The sequence below is a fragment of the Mustela lutreola genome, chromosome 9 (assembly GCF_030435805.1).
Source record: "Mustela lutreola isolate mMusLut2 chromosome 9, mMusLut2.pri, whole genome shotgun sequence".
Lineage (NCBI taxonomy): Eukaryota > Metazoa > Chordata > Mammalia > Carnivora > Mustelidae > Mustela > Mustela lutreola.
Genome location: NC_081298.1, coordinates 24,673,613 through 24,690,753, shown reverse-complemented (window position 1 = coordinate 24,690,753; position 17,141 = coordinate 24,673,613). Strand labels below are relative to the sequence as shown.

Below are 17,141 nucleotides of genomic sequence, written 5' to 3'. Positions count from 1 at the left end.
GGCCATTCTGCACCTTGTTCTGTCACCCATTGGTGGTGACAAATGGTGACAAAGCCAGTCTGCAAGGGACTGGGGAAGGCAGGTTTTTGTCAGGGGACAGGATCAGAAGCATCCAGCCACACTATCCAGAACCCTGAATAGGCTCTGTGCCCCCAACTCCAGGTCACAGCTTGTTGGCAAGGAGGATGAAGCTAGAAGAACCAGCCAGCTTTCAGGGAGCTGAGAGCAGAGACCTAACCCAGTTCGATTCCTTTCCCAGGCAAGGCCCTAGAACCACGGTTTGTGGCCTTGAGTACAGGAAACAGGTCAGCTGTGAGGAAGTTCCCACCATCTGTAGGCACAGGAGCCCAAAATGGGAAGAAAGAAAGATTACCTGCCCTGAGTGACTGAGATACAAACCAACCTAAGAGCCTGGCCTTCTTGCTGACGGAGAGAGAGGACGCAACGCCAGAGGTGACCACTTCCTTTATTGCCTCTGGGCTGGGGTCCTGGACTGGAATTCAGAGGTATCTTGGGGTGGTGGGGGAACAGGTGACACTGGGCCCAAATTATTGCTACTTGGCAAGGTCACCTTGGGACTTCCCATAGTGCCCTGAGTATGGGTGGGCATGAGCATGCAAATGATATGCAGATGACATGCAAACCAACCCAGGATCCTGCAGAGGGCTCTGGTTCAGCAGAGGATGCTGGAAGAGTTGGGAGCCTACCAGCCCGGGAGGGTGATGGGGACACCCAGGTCCTTACCCCACAATGCAGACGGATCCAGCCCAGCCTCAGGGCTCGAGGTTTGGTTGGGGGGGTGGTGTCCCTGAGCATCAGCCCTGGTTCTGCTGCTGGTTGAGGAAGAGCAGAAGCCTGGCCCCAAGACAGCAGGAAGAAAGCAGGGGACCCACTAGGCAGCCAGACAGCCCAAGGCCCACCCTGAGAGGGAAGCGACCTGCTCTGTGTCACACAAGGCTGGGACAGAGGGGACCAGAATCCAAGCCTCCTGAGCCAGGCAGAGGCCAGGGTGCCTCAGAGGCCAAAGCTACAAACAATAAAATACACTGATTAAATAAACAGAAAGCAAGCAGCCTAGTCCCTGATCCCTGGGCTGAGAGACTCTCCACCAGCTGGGTCTGGGGGTACGCCTCTGAGGGCCCATCCCCAGCTCTAAGAGAGGCCGCGTCCTTGGTCTCGGTGCTGAGTTGACCAGTCCAGAAGTTCCAGGATGAGGCAGGTGGGGCCCCAGGGCCTTGGCTTATGCAGGTCAGTCTCAGTTATTATTCATAATCCACCAGGAGGCTAGGGGTCAGAGGTTGAGGGTCAGAGGCCACCAGGGGCCCACTGCCACTGCTCAGGGCTGTAGGGAGGGTTGGGGGGCCATAGCATACCTGGGAAGAACACAGTGGTGAGAGTGTCCGGAGCCCGAAGGTGGTCAATGAGGATGCGCTGGAAGGCCTTACTACAGGCAGAATGCTGGTGCCTGGGGAGGGTCACGAAGGGACCTGAGGCTGGAGCTGGTCCCCCCAAAGAGCAAGACCACCTGGCTGAGAGCTCCCCACTCCCACCGGTCCTGCTGTCTGGATTCAGATCCCAGTCCTGCCTCACACTGGCTCTGAGCCACGGTTCCCTCAGTGAAGTGGGGACAGCAGTGCCTACTGTAGGGCACTGGGAGGGTTATGTTAAGCAAGGCCTGGCCTAGAGCGTGGCGCAGTGCCCTGGGCACCTGCTGTCTGCCATGCCTCTGACGGCCTGTTCAGCTCTTCATCCGCCATCTCATTTGGCTCATGGGAGGGTGGACCTCTTACCACTCCCATTCTGGACAGGACACTGCTTGGGCTCAGAGGAGATAAGGAACCCTCCCGAAGTCACACAGCCAGGGCATAATAGCAGATGATTTGAACCCAGGCTCATGCTCAATAAATGACGACTTTCAGACACCATACCTTCTCCAGGAGGCCTCATCCTGCCAGAACTCATATAGGGTGAAAGAAGCATTGTCCAGCATCTTCTGGGCAGACACACTGTGGGGCCAAAGAGATGGCCAGGCCAGGCCCAGACTACCACCACCACTGCCCACCCAGCCCCAGTGCCTAATGAGAGCCATGGCCCAGGATGCCCAGCCCCCTTGGGCCCTGTTCACCGCCCTCCCCCCACCCCGGGCCTTGGCCAGCCCACTAGCCAGCTGGGGACTCACTGCAGGCAATGGCTCTGGGCCCCTGTGAAGTCCACATAGCAGCACAGGGCACGGTGGAAATCCTGCAGGGCTTCCTCTGCCACCTGCACCTGCCTCTGGGCCACGAGGATGTGCTGGCAAGAGAGGCTACCTGGTTAGCCAGAGTAAGGCAGTGCACGGGCGAGAGACTGGATGTGGTCTTCAGGAGGACCCTTTGTCCTTCCTGACTTGCACCAGCCCCGGCCTGCCGTGCAGTCTAACTCCTGCCCAACCCAGCTGCTGACATCCCTGACTCCATCCTCCCATGGCCAAGGTCACTGCCTCGATCCAGCGACTGTCTCTCTCTCTCTCTCTCTCCTGCAATATGCCACCATTTCCCCATCCAACCCCATCAACACTGCCCAGACCCAGCTTTCAGGAATGCAGATGAGGGAAACTAATGCCCAGAGAGGGACCATGATTTCTACAGGGTCATACAGCAAGGGCCCAAAGCCAGCACCTGCCTCCCAGGCTTGGGGGACAAGGGCTGGGTCAAACCTGGGGAAAGGGCGTCTGCATAACACAGAGGCCAAGCGGGCAGCAGGCCCCACAACCCCCTCACTTAATGAGCACCTCCTCCTGGCACAGCACCCAGTTGCCTGTCTATTTCCTGGACTCACCGATTCAGGCCCCTGGGTAGGCTCTTCTTCATGCAGAGGTTCTAGCCTGGGGGCCTGTGAGGGGGACAGAGTGTGGGCAGGGTTCCCGGCATGTGCCTGGCTCAGATGGATTCCAGGAAGGTCCTCCCCCTTGGGGCACTGGCCTTGTGATCGCTCACCTTACACTCGAGCTGGTCTATGAGCTCCTGGAGACGGTTGACTTGGAGCCGCCACTGCATCTCGGCTTCTGAGCTCTGCCCTGGGGAAGGATAGGGGGTATCCATGGAGGGGAAGTCCGGCACGGGGCCCCGCATGTGGGGGAAACCTCTCAGGATGAACCAAGGGGCAGTGGAGGAATGGGCACTGCATCCACCCTGGACCCTCCTCGGCCAGGCCTCCCACCCTGCTGCAGGCCCACCTGTGTCCGAGGAGGAGGAGCTGGGAGACCAGGTGGGTGAGCGCCCAATACTCCGCAGGGCCCTGCGTCCTGCCCGCCGGCTGCCATGGGACCTGCTCTGCACCTCCACGCTGTGTTCGTCTGACCTAGGGAAGTGGAAGGTCGACCCGCTGCTCCCAGACCCACAGGCGAAGGACTGGAGCCCCAGAACAGGGCTAAGCCTGGCTGGGGCAAAACAGGCTTCCTGGACATTGAGACCCAGCCTCAAAGCCAGCCACCCCTTCTCACCCCTTCTCGGCCTCCCTGCCCAAGCACGAGAATGTGGGCTCTGGGATCCTAGAGCTATGGAATGTGATGGAAGCCAAGGGCTCTGGAACGGGTCACAATGAACAGCAGGGCACCTCACATACCGTGGGCCCCGGGCCTGGGCCTCCAGGGTGTCTGATGCCCCTTCTAGCGAGCTCTGCAGGGCTTGCAGCTGGCTCACTGTCTCCCGCAGGAGGAAGCGGGTCACGAACTGGTCCATCTTGGAGGCCCGCTCATACTCCTGGGGGCAGAGGAGACATGTCAACATTTCCTGGTTTCAAGCATATATTTCTAAACAGAGAGCCGCTGCCCTCCTCCCCTCCCCCTCGCCCTTCAAAGCAACAGAGGCAGCATGAAGAGCAGAGAGCAAGCACCCCAAGCAGGACAGTGCTGGGACCGGGAGCAGGGCCTGGATCCTCCTCGGCTGGGCCTGGCCTGCCTTCCTGCGAGGTGAAAGGCCAACTTACAGGGAAGCATCTGCCGTTTTCTGGGCTATAGGCCCCTTCCCCGTTGGAACCACCACCTTCAGTCAGTGTGGCCCCAGGCACAGCTAGGCGGGTCGGGGGTATGGCAGGTCCCAGGGCAACCAAAGGCCAGTTTTGACACATGAGGCGAAATGATGGTGTGATGTGGCCCCATACTCAGCAGCTGGCCCAACACTCATAATCTATGCGTGTAGCCATTCACTCATCCACGCAACAAACATTGACCTTTCCTAGGAGCTGCAGATACAAGACCGCCAGCCAGGTCACTGTCCTTACACACACACCAGCACTGATTCCTACATCACTAGCCTCCACTCAGCCCCTCCCAACATGGGCAGAAAGATAAGGCCAGGGACACCTGGGTGGCTCAGTGGGTTAAGCCTCTGCCTTCGGCTCGGGTCATGATCTCAGGGACCTGGGATTGAGCCCCGGATCGGGCTCTCTGCTCAGTGGGGAGCCTGCTTCCTCCCTCTCTCTCTGCCTGCTTCTGATCTCTGTCTGTCAAAATAATAAAACTTAAAAAAAAAAAAAAAAAGAAAGAAAGAAAAAGAAAGATAAGGCCAACATGTGCCAGGCCCTATGCTGCTCATGTGGGATGCTCAGAGACTCTCCAACTACCTTCTCCTCCTTGTGCCTGTTTCCCCACCTAAAAAAAAACAGGGATGATAACAGCCATCTCACTGAGCTGTTGAAAAACTTCAATGAGTTAATTCCTACAAAGGACACAGACACAGGATGGGAGTCCTGAGGAGACATGGTCTGGCCAGGCAGGGGCATGCCCACCCCTCCAGGAGGGGCTCCAGAGGCACCATCCATGGGGGGCTGCTTCTATCCAGGACCAGCTTTAGTTCAGCCATCAGATGAGCCCTGCTGGGTCAGGCTTATGAGCTAGGAGGCAGGAACAGAATGGGGGCTGAGGCCTCTCACTCTTAGGCCAATGGCTTCTATCTTGTCTCTCCAAGCCGGGTCTGTAGACTTCAGACATGCTCTGAGCTCCCTTAAGTCCTTCCAGTAAATTCCCTTTTAAGCACTTAAGATGATTGATAGTCTCTGTTACTTGCAGCCATAAAGCCCGGCTACCATAACAGTACCCACTCTCTCCAGGTCCCGTTCCAAGCAGAATTTCATTTAATCCTCATAGTAACTTAACAGGAACCATAATTGACCCCATTTTGCAGATGAGAAGACTAAGGCCTAGAACAGTTGATTACATTAGCCAACATCAGACAACTGATAGTGGGAGACCCAGGCCACGAAAATTCCTCTCTACTCAACACCAAGCACCTCACAAGCATTGCCTCATTTGTGATTATTAGCCCAGTTTTACAGCTGAGAAACCAAAGCCACAAATCACAGAGTGAACAGAGCCAAGATGTGGGTTCTGGGAGGAGGAGCTTAGAGTCCAGAGCTGGTGAGGTTGACCCATGAGGTCACAATGTGGTCTCCATGGAACAGAGCAGGGGCGGGGTCCCCCTCTCAGCCAGAAGGCAGGGCAGAAGCAGCATGGGCTGTGGCCCCCAGTGGTGACCAGCCCTGCCATGGGAAACAACAGTTCTCACAAGAGGACCAAAGTGCCCAAGCAGGCCCGTAAAGAGAGGCCGCCCGACATGGACAAGGCTGGGCGGAAACAGCAGCTCTTCAGCCACCTCAAGCAGAAGAAGCCAAGTGTGAGTGCCAGGGTGCCAGGGGTAGGTGGGAGTCAGGGGTACTTGAACTGGTGGGAATGTTGGGAGTCTAGGCCTTGGGGGCATAAGTCCAAGGGCTTGGATAACCCCTCCTGAGGATAGACATGGGTGTGGTTGGATCCTAAAAGCCCAGAAGGGACGGTAAAGGATTCAAGAAACCAGGAGACTTGGGAGTCCGGGAGGGTGGTCTGGAAGGGATTCTCCCAACCCCAACAGATGGGTGGAGGGCTCGGCATGGGGCATCAGCCCTAGTTGGTACCGCAGAGGCTATGGGCACAGGGTGTCTCTTATGCCCTCTTTCCAGCTCCCAGCCTCAAAACGTGCTGTTTTTCTGAGGTGGGTTAGAGTAAACGTCGATGATGCAAGGTCTCGGAAGGTCACCCTCGGGTGGGTAAAGGTTTCCAGAGGGAAGGTGGAGGTCGTAGGCGATGGGACAAGGGTGAGACCCGGGACGGGAGTCCTGGAAACGTAAAGGGAACAGAGTCCTGCGAGACAGGACCTGGTGGGTGAGGATCCTGAGCAAGCCGAAGCTGTGGGCGCTTTCCCCTCACGCTCTCACCCCACCCCCCAGGCCAAGATTGTGCTGCTTTTCCCCTTGGACAAGCGGCAGCAGCTAGCCGAGGTGGCGGCGGGCCCGGGCGCGCGGCCTCGACGGCCAGGCGAGGATGCGACGGGCGCCCCGGAGGGCTCCCCCGCGGCGGCGGCGGCTCCCATGCTGCGAGGAGCGGGCGACGGTGTTGATCGGCGCGAGGGCGCACGAGGGAGAGAGATGAAGAAGATCTTGGTCCTGCTGCTGCTGCTGGACGCGCGGCTGCAGGAGGAGGGGCGCTGCGCGGCGGGCGCGCCCGGGGGCGGGGCCGGAGCAGGGGGCGGAGCCAACGCGGAACAGGGCTGGCAGCGGCTGTATGCGCGTCTACTGACCGAGAGCGAGGTGGACCGCGAGGCCAAGCCCGCCGAGGAGCAGCCGCGCAAGCGGCACCGCTGCCCTCGCCCGCGACCCTGAGTGTCCGGACCGGCCCCCGGCCCCCGGCCCAATAAAGAGCGCATAGCAACCCTGACGCCAGCTAGCTCTGTCCGAGGTGGCGCGACACGGAGCTGGGAAACTGAGGCTCAGAGTTAGACAGGGATGAAACAGAAGTACTGATGGCTGAGCAAAGGCCACGGCCTGGAGCCAAACTCTGCCTTCTCCTTGTGACCCAAGCGTCAGACGCACCCGGAGCTGGGGAGGGGCCTGCAACCACAGTGGAGGGAAGCTATTTCCCTCTTCCCCCAACTCCAGGCCCTGGTCAGACCCTTCCAGGTCTGAGGCCCAAGGGAGGGGAGTGTGGGCAAACCCCGGCTTGGCCAAGCTAGGAGGAAGGACCTGCTTCCCACAGAGGGCCTAACATCTCCATCCCCAACCTTCACGAGTCCTCCTTAAGCACGGGGATGGGTCCAGGTGAACAGCCACCACCCTGAAAAGCACAGTGAAGGCCCCATGATCAGCAGGGCTGGGGCCTGGGACTCACAGTCTGCCTGTGAGAGCACTCAGGAGGAGAGGCTGGGGTCTGTGGGCCTCTAATCCTCAATCCTGCCCCACTTCGCTTGGTAGTAACCCTCAAGTCACCTCAGTCACTTGTCTCCCAGCCTATCCTGTGCCATCCCTTGGCCCACCCTGCCGCCAGGGACTTATTCCAAACCACTTAGCTAGCTGTAGCACAGTTCACGCTCCTCATAAACTCCCACTGATTCTCCAGGGCCCACGGGGAAATGTCCAAACTTACTGATGTCACATGCACAACCTCCACAGCCTTAGTCTCTCCTGCTAGAGCTTCTCAGTGACTCCTATCCTCACCACTGCTCTGGCCATAATGCCACTGTGGTCTCCAATGCAAGGTTACCTCCCCATTCACTCCGGAGAGGCCTAGCATGCTTTCTGTGAGAAACACCCAGCTGTTTGTTCTCATTCTTCTGGGTCCGAAACCCAGCTCCAGACCTGAGTGCTGCCCCAGCTCTATCAAACCTGTAGAGAGTCTTCCACTCAGGACCACCTCAGGAGGTCCCAAAGGGGGCAAAGGCAGCAGGGGTGACACAGGTCCCAGCTTATTGAAGACATAGGCCCAGCTTCCGCTGAAGATGCACTTTCATTAGTGTCAACCCAATCAACATAACCTTTCTTATCCCCTCCATCAGGCTGGAGGTTGCATGACCATAGCATCTCTCCAAAGTCTTGTTAAAACAGACCCTTTCCTACCACCCATGTGGTTAAATCATGGTAACCACGTTCCTCAATGTGGCCACACACCCTGGGCCATATATGATTGGCTCAGGCTAGTCCTATCCGCCTCTTCCCTGGGACTGTAACTCAGGAACTGTGAGAGATGTTCGTATATCAACATGCATGGGCTTAAGCCAGTCTTAAGAATAAAAAAAAACAATGCAGAGACGATACACATCCTGCAGTCAGGCCCTACTTCCAGTCTGTTCCTGAAACCTGATTTCATCTTTGCAGTACCCATAAGACATACAGGATCCTTGTAATAAAATCCCTATTTTAGCTTAAGTTCTCCTGAGTAGGTCTTCTACTTGCCATCAAAATGGCCCTAAAGAGAAAAGACTCTGCAGAGATAAGATGTGGCCTTTTCCTGCGGGAGAATTAGAACTACCATTTGGTGGAACAAATTGAGCCCAGAGGGAGATGAGGACTTGCTCAGGGGCACACAATGAGTCATCAGAACTGAATCACAAACTCGGGTGCACAAGAGTCCACACATGGAAGCCTCTGAAGGTAGAGTCCCCTTGTGGGCTGCCTGGACCCCCCAGAGCTGAGCACACCAAGGTCCTCAGAGTGACTGTACATCTGTGATTAAGAACTTTCTCATCAGATTGGTTGTGCTGGGCAGCTGAGGCCAGATCCCCCAATGCCAAAATCACTGCTCTTCGCCTTGTCCCAGGAGAGTGGATATGTCCAGGCAGTTGTCATGGGTGGAGGGTTGGGGAAGCACAGCAGGTGCTGAGGACTGAGGTCACAATGAGTCCAAGTTCTTTTCCGCCCTCCTCTGACCACCCCCTCCCACTTCCACAACCAGGAAAGACTTAAGGCCGAGAGAGGCGCGCCAGGAGACGGCCTGGGGCTCAAGGACTGGGCTGGTCTCCTGGGTCCCCAAGGCAGGATTATATGTCCGGGGAACACTGACACAAGGCCCCTTCACTGTTAGAGTTCTGTGGCTCCCCGTGGCTTCTTATTTAGGATTCGATGTTTCCCTCTCATCATCATCCTCTGCCAGGGCTGAGTGAGCTGTCCGCATAGCAGAGGTGAGTCCTCAGAGAGGTGGGTCTGGTGCAAGCTGGAGCCTGGAGCCTGGAGCCACAGGAGGGCAAAGGTGGTCGGAAGGGGGCCGAAGCCGGGCGAGAGCAGAGACTGACATTCGAACCAGAGGCGGGGCCTTGGGCCTGTGGGTGGAGCCAAGAGCTGAAAAGGGACGTCCAGTCTAGGCGGAAGAGTGGAAGCTCAGGACCAGAAGCTGCAGCCGGGAACTGAGAGCCGTTTCTGCAGCCAGAACAGTGGGAACTTAGGCCTGTGGCCGGAGTGAGGAGCTGAAAGACCGGCGTCCAGTGAGGCCGGCAGAGGCGGAGCCTCAGACAGGGAGCGGGACTGAGCCTCCAGGGGCGGGGCCTCTGGCCAAGGGTGGGGCCGAGCCCGGAAAGCCACGGTGGCGTCGGTGGCATCGGCGTCCGGAAGCAGGCGGGTCCGCCGGCCGCCCTCGCTGGGCCGCGTGGCGGTGGTGATAGACCCGGGCTCGGGCTTCATCAAGGCGGGCTTCGCAGGTGAGCACCAGCCGCGCCTGGTGTTGAAGAGTTCCAGCTGGGACCGGCCCTTGTTGCCCGCTGTGCTGGGCTGCGAGCGGATGGGTGGTGTGACGCGAGCGCACCCCATCAAGCACGGCTTGGTAGTGGACTGGGAGGCGCTGGAGGGACTGTGGGAGCACCTGCTGGTGGGCGGCCTGCGGGTGTGCCCAGAGCAGTGGCCCGTGCTAGTGAGTGATTCGCCGTCAGCGCCGCCCGTGGGCCGCGAGAGGATAGCCGAGCTGCTGTTCGAGGCCTTGGCAGTGCCCGCGTGCCACATGGCCAGCACAGCATTGCTGGCGCTCTGCTCCACCGGCGCCTTCAGCGGGCTGGCCGTGGAGGCAGGCGCGGGCGTGTGCCACGCCACACCCATCTATGCAGGACACTCATGGCACGAGGCCACGTTCCGGCTGGACGTGGCAGGCAGCACCCTGTCTCGCTACTTGCGGGACCTGCTGGAGGCAGCATGCCCCCACCTACAGCTGCAGTCCCTGCCCCGAAAGGCCATCACGCAGCTCAAGAAACGCTGCTGTTATGTGTCCCTGGACTTTGAGGGTGACCTTCATAACCAGGACCGCCAGCATCCGGTCAGTGTCTGCTTAGGCAATGGTTCCCGTGTCTGTCTCAGCAGCGAGCGCTTCCGCTGCCCAGAACCCATTTTCCAGCCAAGTCTACTAGGCCAGGCCAGGCCAGGACTGCCTGCACTGGTCTTCCGGGCACTGCAGAAGGTTCCCATAACACTACGGAAGCGACTGGCTGATACCGTGGTGCTGGCCGGTGGCTCCACACTTTTCCCTGGCTTCACTGAGCGCCTGGAAATGGAGCTGGAGGCGCAGTGCCGAAGGCACGGCTATGGGGCCCTGAGGCCTTGCTTGGTGGCCAAGCCTGGGCGTGGCACAGCAGTATGGACAGGTGGCTCCATGGTAGCCTCCTTGCACTCCTTCCAATGTCGCTGGATAACCCGGGCCATGTACCAGGAGTGTGGCTCCAGACTGGTGCACGAAGTGTTCAACTGAGTCACTGGAGGGGAGGTGTCACACGAGGGGCAGCAGGGGCAGAGGCTTAGTGGGCTGAGCTATCAGAGGCATTGAGTTCCAGATTAAAGTCTCAAGTGATTGGAGCTGGTAGTGTCATCATGTGCTGACGGGTCGCCCCTAATCCCTACTGAGCCAGCAGGAGGTGGTCCGGACCCCTAGGACCCTCACTTCAACCTGCAGTTTCAGTCTACCCTAACCAGTGCCAGTTCAGAGAATACCTGTCCAAGTGCCTACTCCCGGGGCCCGGTTTCCATGGCAACAGGAAGGCAACACACCCACCTGTGTCCAGGCCACAGATATGGAAATTATTACAAGTCAATCCCTCACCCTGTATAATTTGGATTCCCATCCTATGCCAAGCCTCAAGGAGTGACCCTTTGAAAACTGACAAAATCCCATGTGGAAGCAACCAGAAAAGGAAGCTCTGTCTTCAGCTGATCATTGACTCACTGAGGGCCTCAGTTTCCCCTTCTGTAAAAAGTGGGGTCAGGCACAATCCTAGATCTTCTCCTTCTTCCCCCCTTGCCTTGTAATTAAGAGCCACAGGACAAAGGGGGTGGAGACATTTCTTAAAGGAAACACACAAAGGGAGGGGTGGCTTGTGTTTTCAAAGTCACTACCCAAGAGCCTAGAGCCCCGGCTGTGAGCACTGTTAGTGCTTATATGCACATGTGGCCACACATGCAAACAGACACACATGCACACCTGGGTGCACACATGCCAGTCTTACCCATGTCCTTGGGCCAGGCCCTGCCCCCCTCCCCAGGTTCCACACCAGCACGGCCCATGACCATATGCGCACATGCCCCACTTCCCACCCCATCCCTGCTGGGTCCTGGGCTCAATACCCCACAGCAGGTGGGTCTCGCTTATGACCAAAACAGCAGCAGCAGCTCTAGGTATTAGGTGGCTGCTGTGTGCCAGGCACAGTTCTGGGTGCTGGCAATAGAGTAGACAATGAGAAAGACAAAAATCCCTGCCTTCCCTCTCATTTAATTGTCCCACCAAATGCATGGAGGTAAGCTCTCTTATGATCCCCAATCTATAGATGAGAGAACTCAGGCCCAGAGAGATACAGATACACAGCTAGAGAGTGAGAGAGGCACGATTTGAACCCAAGCCTCTAGCTTCACAGCGCAGAGCCGTGACAGTGGAGACTGGCCCAGCACAGCAGACATGCCTGCCCTCATTCCCAGCCTTCCAGCATCAAGCCCTCCACTCACCAGCTTGGTGCTGTCCATGGCAGTGAGGACCGCACAGTTCAGCGACTCCAGGGCAGCAAGCACGGGCCGGTAGACCCCCAGGTGTTCTGAGAAATAATCTGCGGGCAGAGGAGGTGCTCAAGGGTTCCCGGACCAGCCCCCCACCTGCTCCGTGACCTCATTTACCCAGCCTGGAATTCCTCCGCAGCCAACCAGGCCTCGTATCCTGAGCCAAGCCCATCCTGTTCCATTAGGAGAGGAGGCGGCCTCTCCTCATGCCCACCTGCCCAGGGGTCCCAGGAGACCGGAGCTCCCGTGGGCCTACTCACCACACAGTCTCTCTGTTTCCAAATTGCTGTGGGAAAAAGAGAAGGTACACTTCAGTCCCGCAGACGTAAGCCTGTGACCTGGGACTTGGAAGCCAACGTTCCTCCCACTGCCCGCCCAGCTCAGCCTGATGGGGAAGGGACTTCTGCCTCTACCGCAGGTGAAACTGCCTCAGCGCACCGAGAGGGGCAGCAGGACAAAAACTCAGACCCACTCTTGGCTTCCAAGGGGCTTTCAGGCCCAGGGAGAGAAATGTGGACACAGGCCAGAGAGGAAGGGTCAGAGCTGGGAAGGGGAAGCCAAGTCTGAGGAAGTCCGGAGAAAACAACGGGGAGAAAACAACGGGGTATCACTTGGTAGGTCAGGGAGGGCTTCCAGGAGGAAGCTACTTTAGTTAGGCCTTGAAGGACAAGGAATTTGACTGAAGCTTCTGGTGGTGGGGAGGTAGCAGCACTGCAGACAAAAGGCCCAGCTCAGGCTTCAGGCTAGGGAAGGGCGTGGCAGCCTTGAAGCCTGACCCAGAGTCTAGAATTTATTCTAAGGAGATATTGTGGGAGACGGAGGGACAGCTGTGCATCCAGGTGCTTGCATGTGAGGCAGCACAGGGAGGACAGCGTGCCACTGCTGCTAAGGCCTGCAGATGGGGGAAGATGGGGAGGTAAGTGCGGGCTCGTGCCCTTGCATCCATGGGTGGAAGCTGGCAGGGCCCGGCTAGCCTCAGGCACCCTCCGATCCCTGTAGGAAGAGGGAATGGGGTGCGGGGGGACACCTGTGGGCTGAACCACGGGTGGTGACTCAGACCTGGCTATTTTGGGGTCCCAGCTGGAAAGAGTGTGATGGACAAGACTGGAGCCAGGGAGGGGTGTGAGTGGGCGGGCAAAGTTGGCATCGGGCCCTGGCACCTCTCTCCCTACGCAACCCCCCATCCTCCATAAGGAATGAAGGCAGCAGGGGACACAGTGGGGCTGGGATAACCTAGCCTCACATCTACCCACGGCTCACCCACCCCCGCTCGGGTACATACTTGGTGGAGTGCCCGTCGATGCCATTGAACAGCTCCCGCAGCTCCCCAGGGCTGAGAACCCCATCAGCAAAGTAATTCTGGAATTCCTCAAATGAGAGCTTACCATCATCTGGGAGGGAGGGTGGCAGGGAGCAGAGCTGGTATCCCTGACCCCTGCCACCAGATTCAGACCCCCTGCCCAAGGACTACTCAGCCAGGTGGAATGGAATTCTGAGCTTGGCCAGGGGACCCGGCTGTTGGAGACAAAAAGGTCCTCGGAGGTGCCCACTCAAGGCAATAGGGCCCATGCTGCAAGCACCCAAGGGACGGGGCAGCACACATGTGGCATTACAAAGGACTCAATACGTGTTTGCCAAATGAAGAAACGAACAGCCAGATCATGGGGGCAGGACCTGGACATCACTGGGAGGATTTCGGGGCTGAGTCTGCTCTGGACCCACGCCCTTCACAGAGAAGCCACTGGGAGGCAGATGAGATCTTCCTGAGAGTGGGAGCCCCTGCCGGTGGCAGCCGCAGCTTAGAAGGGAAGCCGAAGCCCCTCTCTGCAGGGGCCAAGTCAAGTCTAAGTGCACCAGGGGGATGGCCAGAGACCCTGGGATCTGGCCTGTAAGGTCTGTAAGCAGATGGGGCTGGGGGAGCAGAGTGGGGGGACAGTCTGAGCATCCCCAGAAGGATTGCTGTGAGCCAAATGAGACCAAGCGTCCTGATCAGTAAGTTGGGACACGATCCTCTCTCTAGGAGGCATAAACACAAAAGTGTCTGATGCCCCCAGATGGAAGTGAGGCTGAGGCTGACTGGCTGCCTCGGCTCAGACCCTCAGCTGGCCAGTGAGGGCACAGCGGGCTGCTCCAAGCCACCTGTGGGCAGCGACTTGCTTGCGGGTTCCCTTGAGGGCTCCTGTTTTAGCTTTCAAGGTTTTCCCAGGTAAGGGTCTGAGACAACCCGAGACCCAGGGCAGGGGAACCTGATTCCCTGGACCCAGCACCATCCTGTGCCAGCCCTCCCTGGGTCCAGGTAGTTGGTCACACAGAAAGTTCCTGAGCCCTCTAAAGATGTAGGGCCTCCTCTCCATCACCCCACCTTTCCAAGCCCCTGGGATGAAGCATCACACAGACCCGGGTTCAAGGCCCACCACTTAAAAGGCTGTGTGACTTTAGGCAACCCGCTTCACCTCTCTGGGCTTCTGTTCCTTCGTCTGTGAAGTGGGATGAACAACGCCCAGCTAGCTGGCAGTTGTGAGGACAACATGAAGTCAAACGGAAGAGTTACCCATAATTGTGCCAGGGCGGTGTGTGAGAGTACGCCCCCCACCTCCAGCCTCTGACGAAACCGCATTCCCTCCACTCTCCACACTGCCAAGCTCAACTCCAAACAGCCGTCCTTCTGGGAAGGATGCCTTGAGTGGTTTTCCTAATTTGGGTCTCCCCAAGATTGTTCTCCATTCCAGACTGTTCCCCCAAGCCCACATTTCCCTGAGCCCCCCTGATGTCTCCCACCCCTCGCCACGCTGTGGACCCAGGGGAAGCCACACTCACCATTCTTATCTGCTCTGCGGAAAACCTAGAGGACAAAGGGGCAGGGAAGGGAACTATAAGGGCTGCCAGGGAGGCGAGAGGCCCCCACCCAACTCATCAGAGCCCCAGCTGGCCAGGCTGCCCCCACCTTGCCTTTCCTCCTGCCCAGACGAGCCCTGCAGGAGGTTTTTCAACAGGCGGGGCACAGGAAGATCACACAGCAGGACCCACCACTTGCTCACTTCTCCTTCGGGGGCTGGCCTCATGGCGGGTGCTCCAGGCGAGTTTCCTGCACCCCCACCTCCCACACCTAGAGTCTATGCTGGATTCTGTCTGATGTACCAGCCCTTGGCACGGTCCCAGCTTGCAAGGGGCCAAGTTCCTGGGCCCTTGTCCCTGATCTGAACCTCCTCCCCCAACTCTGCAGCATGGCCACGGTCCATCCCAGACTCTGCCTACTCAAGACTGTTTCCCTGGGTGCCTGTTTAAGACCCTGATATGTGGGCAGTGGCTAGTCCTTTCTTTGTGGGTGCCTGGGGCTAACCCTTCCAGGGCTGGGGCTTCCTAGGAGTCTGACTCAGTGTGAAGGCCTTGGGTAGGCATGCGTATATGTGCAGGCGTGCGTGTGTGCGTACGCACATGTGCAGGGGGGAGTGAGTGGCAGAAAGCAAGGGTAGACAGATTGTATTTACAGAGAAGCAGAGATGAAGGGCAACAGATGCAAACAGGAGCAGAGTCAAGACATGTTCAGGGACCAGAGACTCCAAGTCACCCAAAGCAGCCCAGCAAATAGACTAGCACATCTGGCAAGAAGGGGCAGGGCAAAGTCTGGATGGAGAACCCCTGCCAAGTCCAGGTCCTGAATGCCAGTCCTCTCCAGCTGTTTTCTCTGGGTCAGTGAAGGACTGGCATGACTCTAACCCCCCGGCCAGAAACCTGACTCACACAAAGCCTGCCACTGGCTCAGGGTCACACAGCAGCACAGGGTGGCCTGACTGGGGCAGACGGAGATGGTGGGGAGGAGTGCGACACTGGGAGTGAGGACATCTGGGGCCACGCCCTAGCATGCCTCTGCCTCCATGTGTGATCGTGGACATATTCCTAACTCCTCCGGCCTTAGTTTTTCCATCTGGGAAGCGGGACAGACAGGTCCCTTCCACCCAGGAAGACTGTGGTCATGGTGCTGAGTCACTAGGGACAGCAGGGAAGGGACACGAGTAGTCTTCCCCACAGGCAGAGACCTCTGAAAGTCAGGGCATGAGTGGGCACGGACCGGGCTGAGCACCAGGGTGAAAGAGGGATATGGGGCTCAGAGCAGGGACCCCGGCTGGTGGGGCTCCTCCAGGTTGGTGCCCCCAGGGGGCTGCAGACCCACCTGCCACCCACAGGAGGGATGTAAAGCTGCTGTGGGAAATCCTGACCCACCGTGGGACCCCACAGCCCCTGGGGTCAGATCTGAGGGACTCCGGATCAGCACTAGGTCAGAAGTCGGGACGCTGTTTATTCTACCAAGCTTCCCTTCCTGGGTCAGCCCAGCCCAGGGTTGCCACAGAGGGGACTGCTCCTGTGATCAAGTGTTGACCGTCCCCACTGCATCAGACACACGGGTAGGGTGGACTTGGGTGTGTGTGGTGGGGGGCAGCAGGGGCTGTGACACTGAACCAGGAGACAAGGAGAGATGAGGAGAGAAACAGAACCGACACGATGGAAACTACGAGAACGGAGACAGCGGGGTTAGAGAGACAGCGAGAAGCAGAGACAGAAGGGGCCCAAACAGCAGGGAGGGAGAGAAACGCACACAGAGACGCAGAGCCCGGCGGTGTGTGTGTGGGGGGGGGGACGACAGCGAGAGCCAGCAAGACACTGGGGGAGAGGGGACAGAGCTGGAGAGACGATGACAAGCCCAGGGCCGGAGGGCCCGCGCCCCCACTCACATCCTGGAAGAGCGCGTGTCCGGTGGGCCCCGCGGCGGCGGTGGGCGCAGGGGGCCGCCGGGGCTCGGGCGCGGGCGGCCGGATCAGGCACACGGTGAGCAGCCCCGCGCACGCCATGGCGCCGCCACCCACTCGGCTCCGGCTCGGGCTCCGGCTCGGGCTCGACTGCGGCTCCGGCTTCTGGACGCCGCCGCCGCCGCCGCCGCCGCCGCCGCCTTGGACTTGGGGGGCAGCCCGCCCATTGGCGCCGGCGCGGACGCCGAGGGCCCCGCCCCCCGCAGCTCCACACCTCCCCCCCACCCCCGCCCCCGCTTTCCCTACAGGAAAGCCAACTCGTCTTCAGGAGGGCAAGAGCCGCAGGTAGTAGTGTAACTCCCAAACTCCCAACACCACTTCCCTCGGCGGTTGTTACCAGAGCCTCCAGGAGGGTGGGCAACTGCGGAGTCCGGAACCACCCAAGGGGTTATTCCCAGCTCGGACTGGTCATGGGTGCGCCTGGCGGCTTGGGAGTACTACACAGCCGGGAACAGAAGGATGGGGGTCGCACCATGTGCCCACTAAGGGCAGATCCCAGCCACTGTCGGGTCAGCAGAGCAAACTGCGGTACAA

General features: G+C 58.7%; 3 protein-coding genes across 6 annotated transcripts; 2 read left to right on the top strand and 1 right to left on the bottom strand.

The window, feature by feature from the left end:
• Positions 1-450: 450 nt before the first annotated feature.
• On the bottom strand, positions 451-16,702 carry NECAB3 (N-terminal EF-hand calcium binding protein 3). Of its 4 annotated transcripts, none has more exons than XM_059133517.1 (13): positions 16,533-16,702; positions 14,620-14,644; positions 13,085-13,193; positions 12,063-12,088; positions 11,755-11,852; positions 3,604-3,740; positions 3,215-3,339; positions 2,976-3,055; positions 2,818-2,871; positions 2,180-2,292; positions 1,929-2,054; positions 1,374-1,465; positions 451-1,284 (listed from the first exon to the last, which is right to left on the bottom strand). In XM_059133517.1, the coding sequence occupies exons 1-13, from the start codon at positions 16,647-16,649 to the stop codon at positions 1,256-1,258; spliced, it is 1,131 nt and encodes a 376-aa protein (XP_058989500.1). In that variant the 5' UTR covers positions 16,650-16,702; the 3' UTR covers positions 451-1,255. The 4 variants fall into 4 exon arrangements, with proteins under 4 accessions (XP_058989500.1, XP_058989501.1, XP_058989502.1 ...); XM_059133518.1 differs by having other exon boundaries at positions 1,929-2,006; XM_059133519.1 differs by lacking the exon at positions 1,929-2,054.
• On the top strand, positions 5,353-6,727 carry C9H20orf144 (chromosome 9 C20orf144 homolog). Its single transcript, XM_059133522.1, has 2 exons — positions 5,353-5,651; positions 6,241-6,727. Exons 1-2 carry the CDS (start codon positions 5,409-5,411, stop codon positions 6,670-6,672), a joined length of 675 nt encoding a protein of 224 aa, XP_058989505.1. The 5' UTR covers positions 5,353-5,408; the 3' UTR covers positions 6,673-6,727.
• Positions 8,696-10,608, top strand: ACTL10 (actin like 10). The gene has a single exon (XM_059133521.1). The coding sequence runs from the start codon at positions 9,557-9,559 to the stop codon at positions 10,508-10,510; it is 954 nt and encodes a 317-aa protein (XP_058989504.1). The 5' UTR covers positions 8,696-9,556; the 3' UTR covers positions 10,511-10,608.
• Positions 16,703-17,141: the final 439 nt, after the last annotated feature.

Coding starts and splice junctions, on each gene's coding strand:
- NECAB3 (XM_059133517.1), bottom strand. CDS start 16,649: ATGGCGTGCGCGGGGCTGCTCACCGTGTGCCTGATCCGGCCGCCCGCG. Junction 1,466..1,928: donor GATGAGGCCTCCTGGAGAAG/GTATGGTGTCTG, acceptor GACCCTCCCCAG/GCACCAGCATTCTGCCTGTA. Junction 1,285..1,373: donor CACCACTGTGTTCTTCCCAG/GTATGCTATGGC, acceptor TCTGACCCCTAG/CCTCCTGGTGGATTATGAAT.
- ACTL10 (XM_059133521.1), top strand. CDS start 9,557: ATGGGTGGTGTGACGCGAGCGCACCCCATCAAGCACGGCTTGGTAGTG.
- C9H20orf144 (XM_059133522.1), top strand. CDS start 5,409: ATGAGGTCACAATGTGGTCTCCATGGAACAGAGCAGGGGCGGGGTCCC. Junction 5,652..6,240: donor TCAAGCAGAAGAAGCCAAGT/GTGAGTGCCAGG, acceptor CCCACCCCCCAG/GCCAAGATTGTGCTGCTTTT.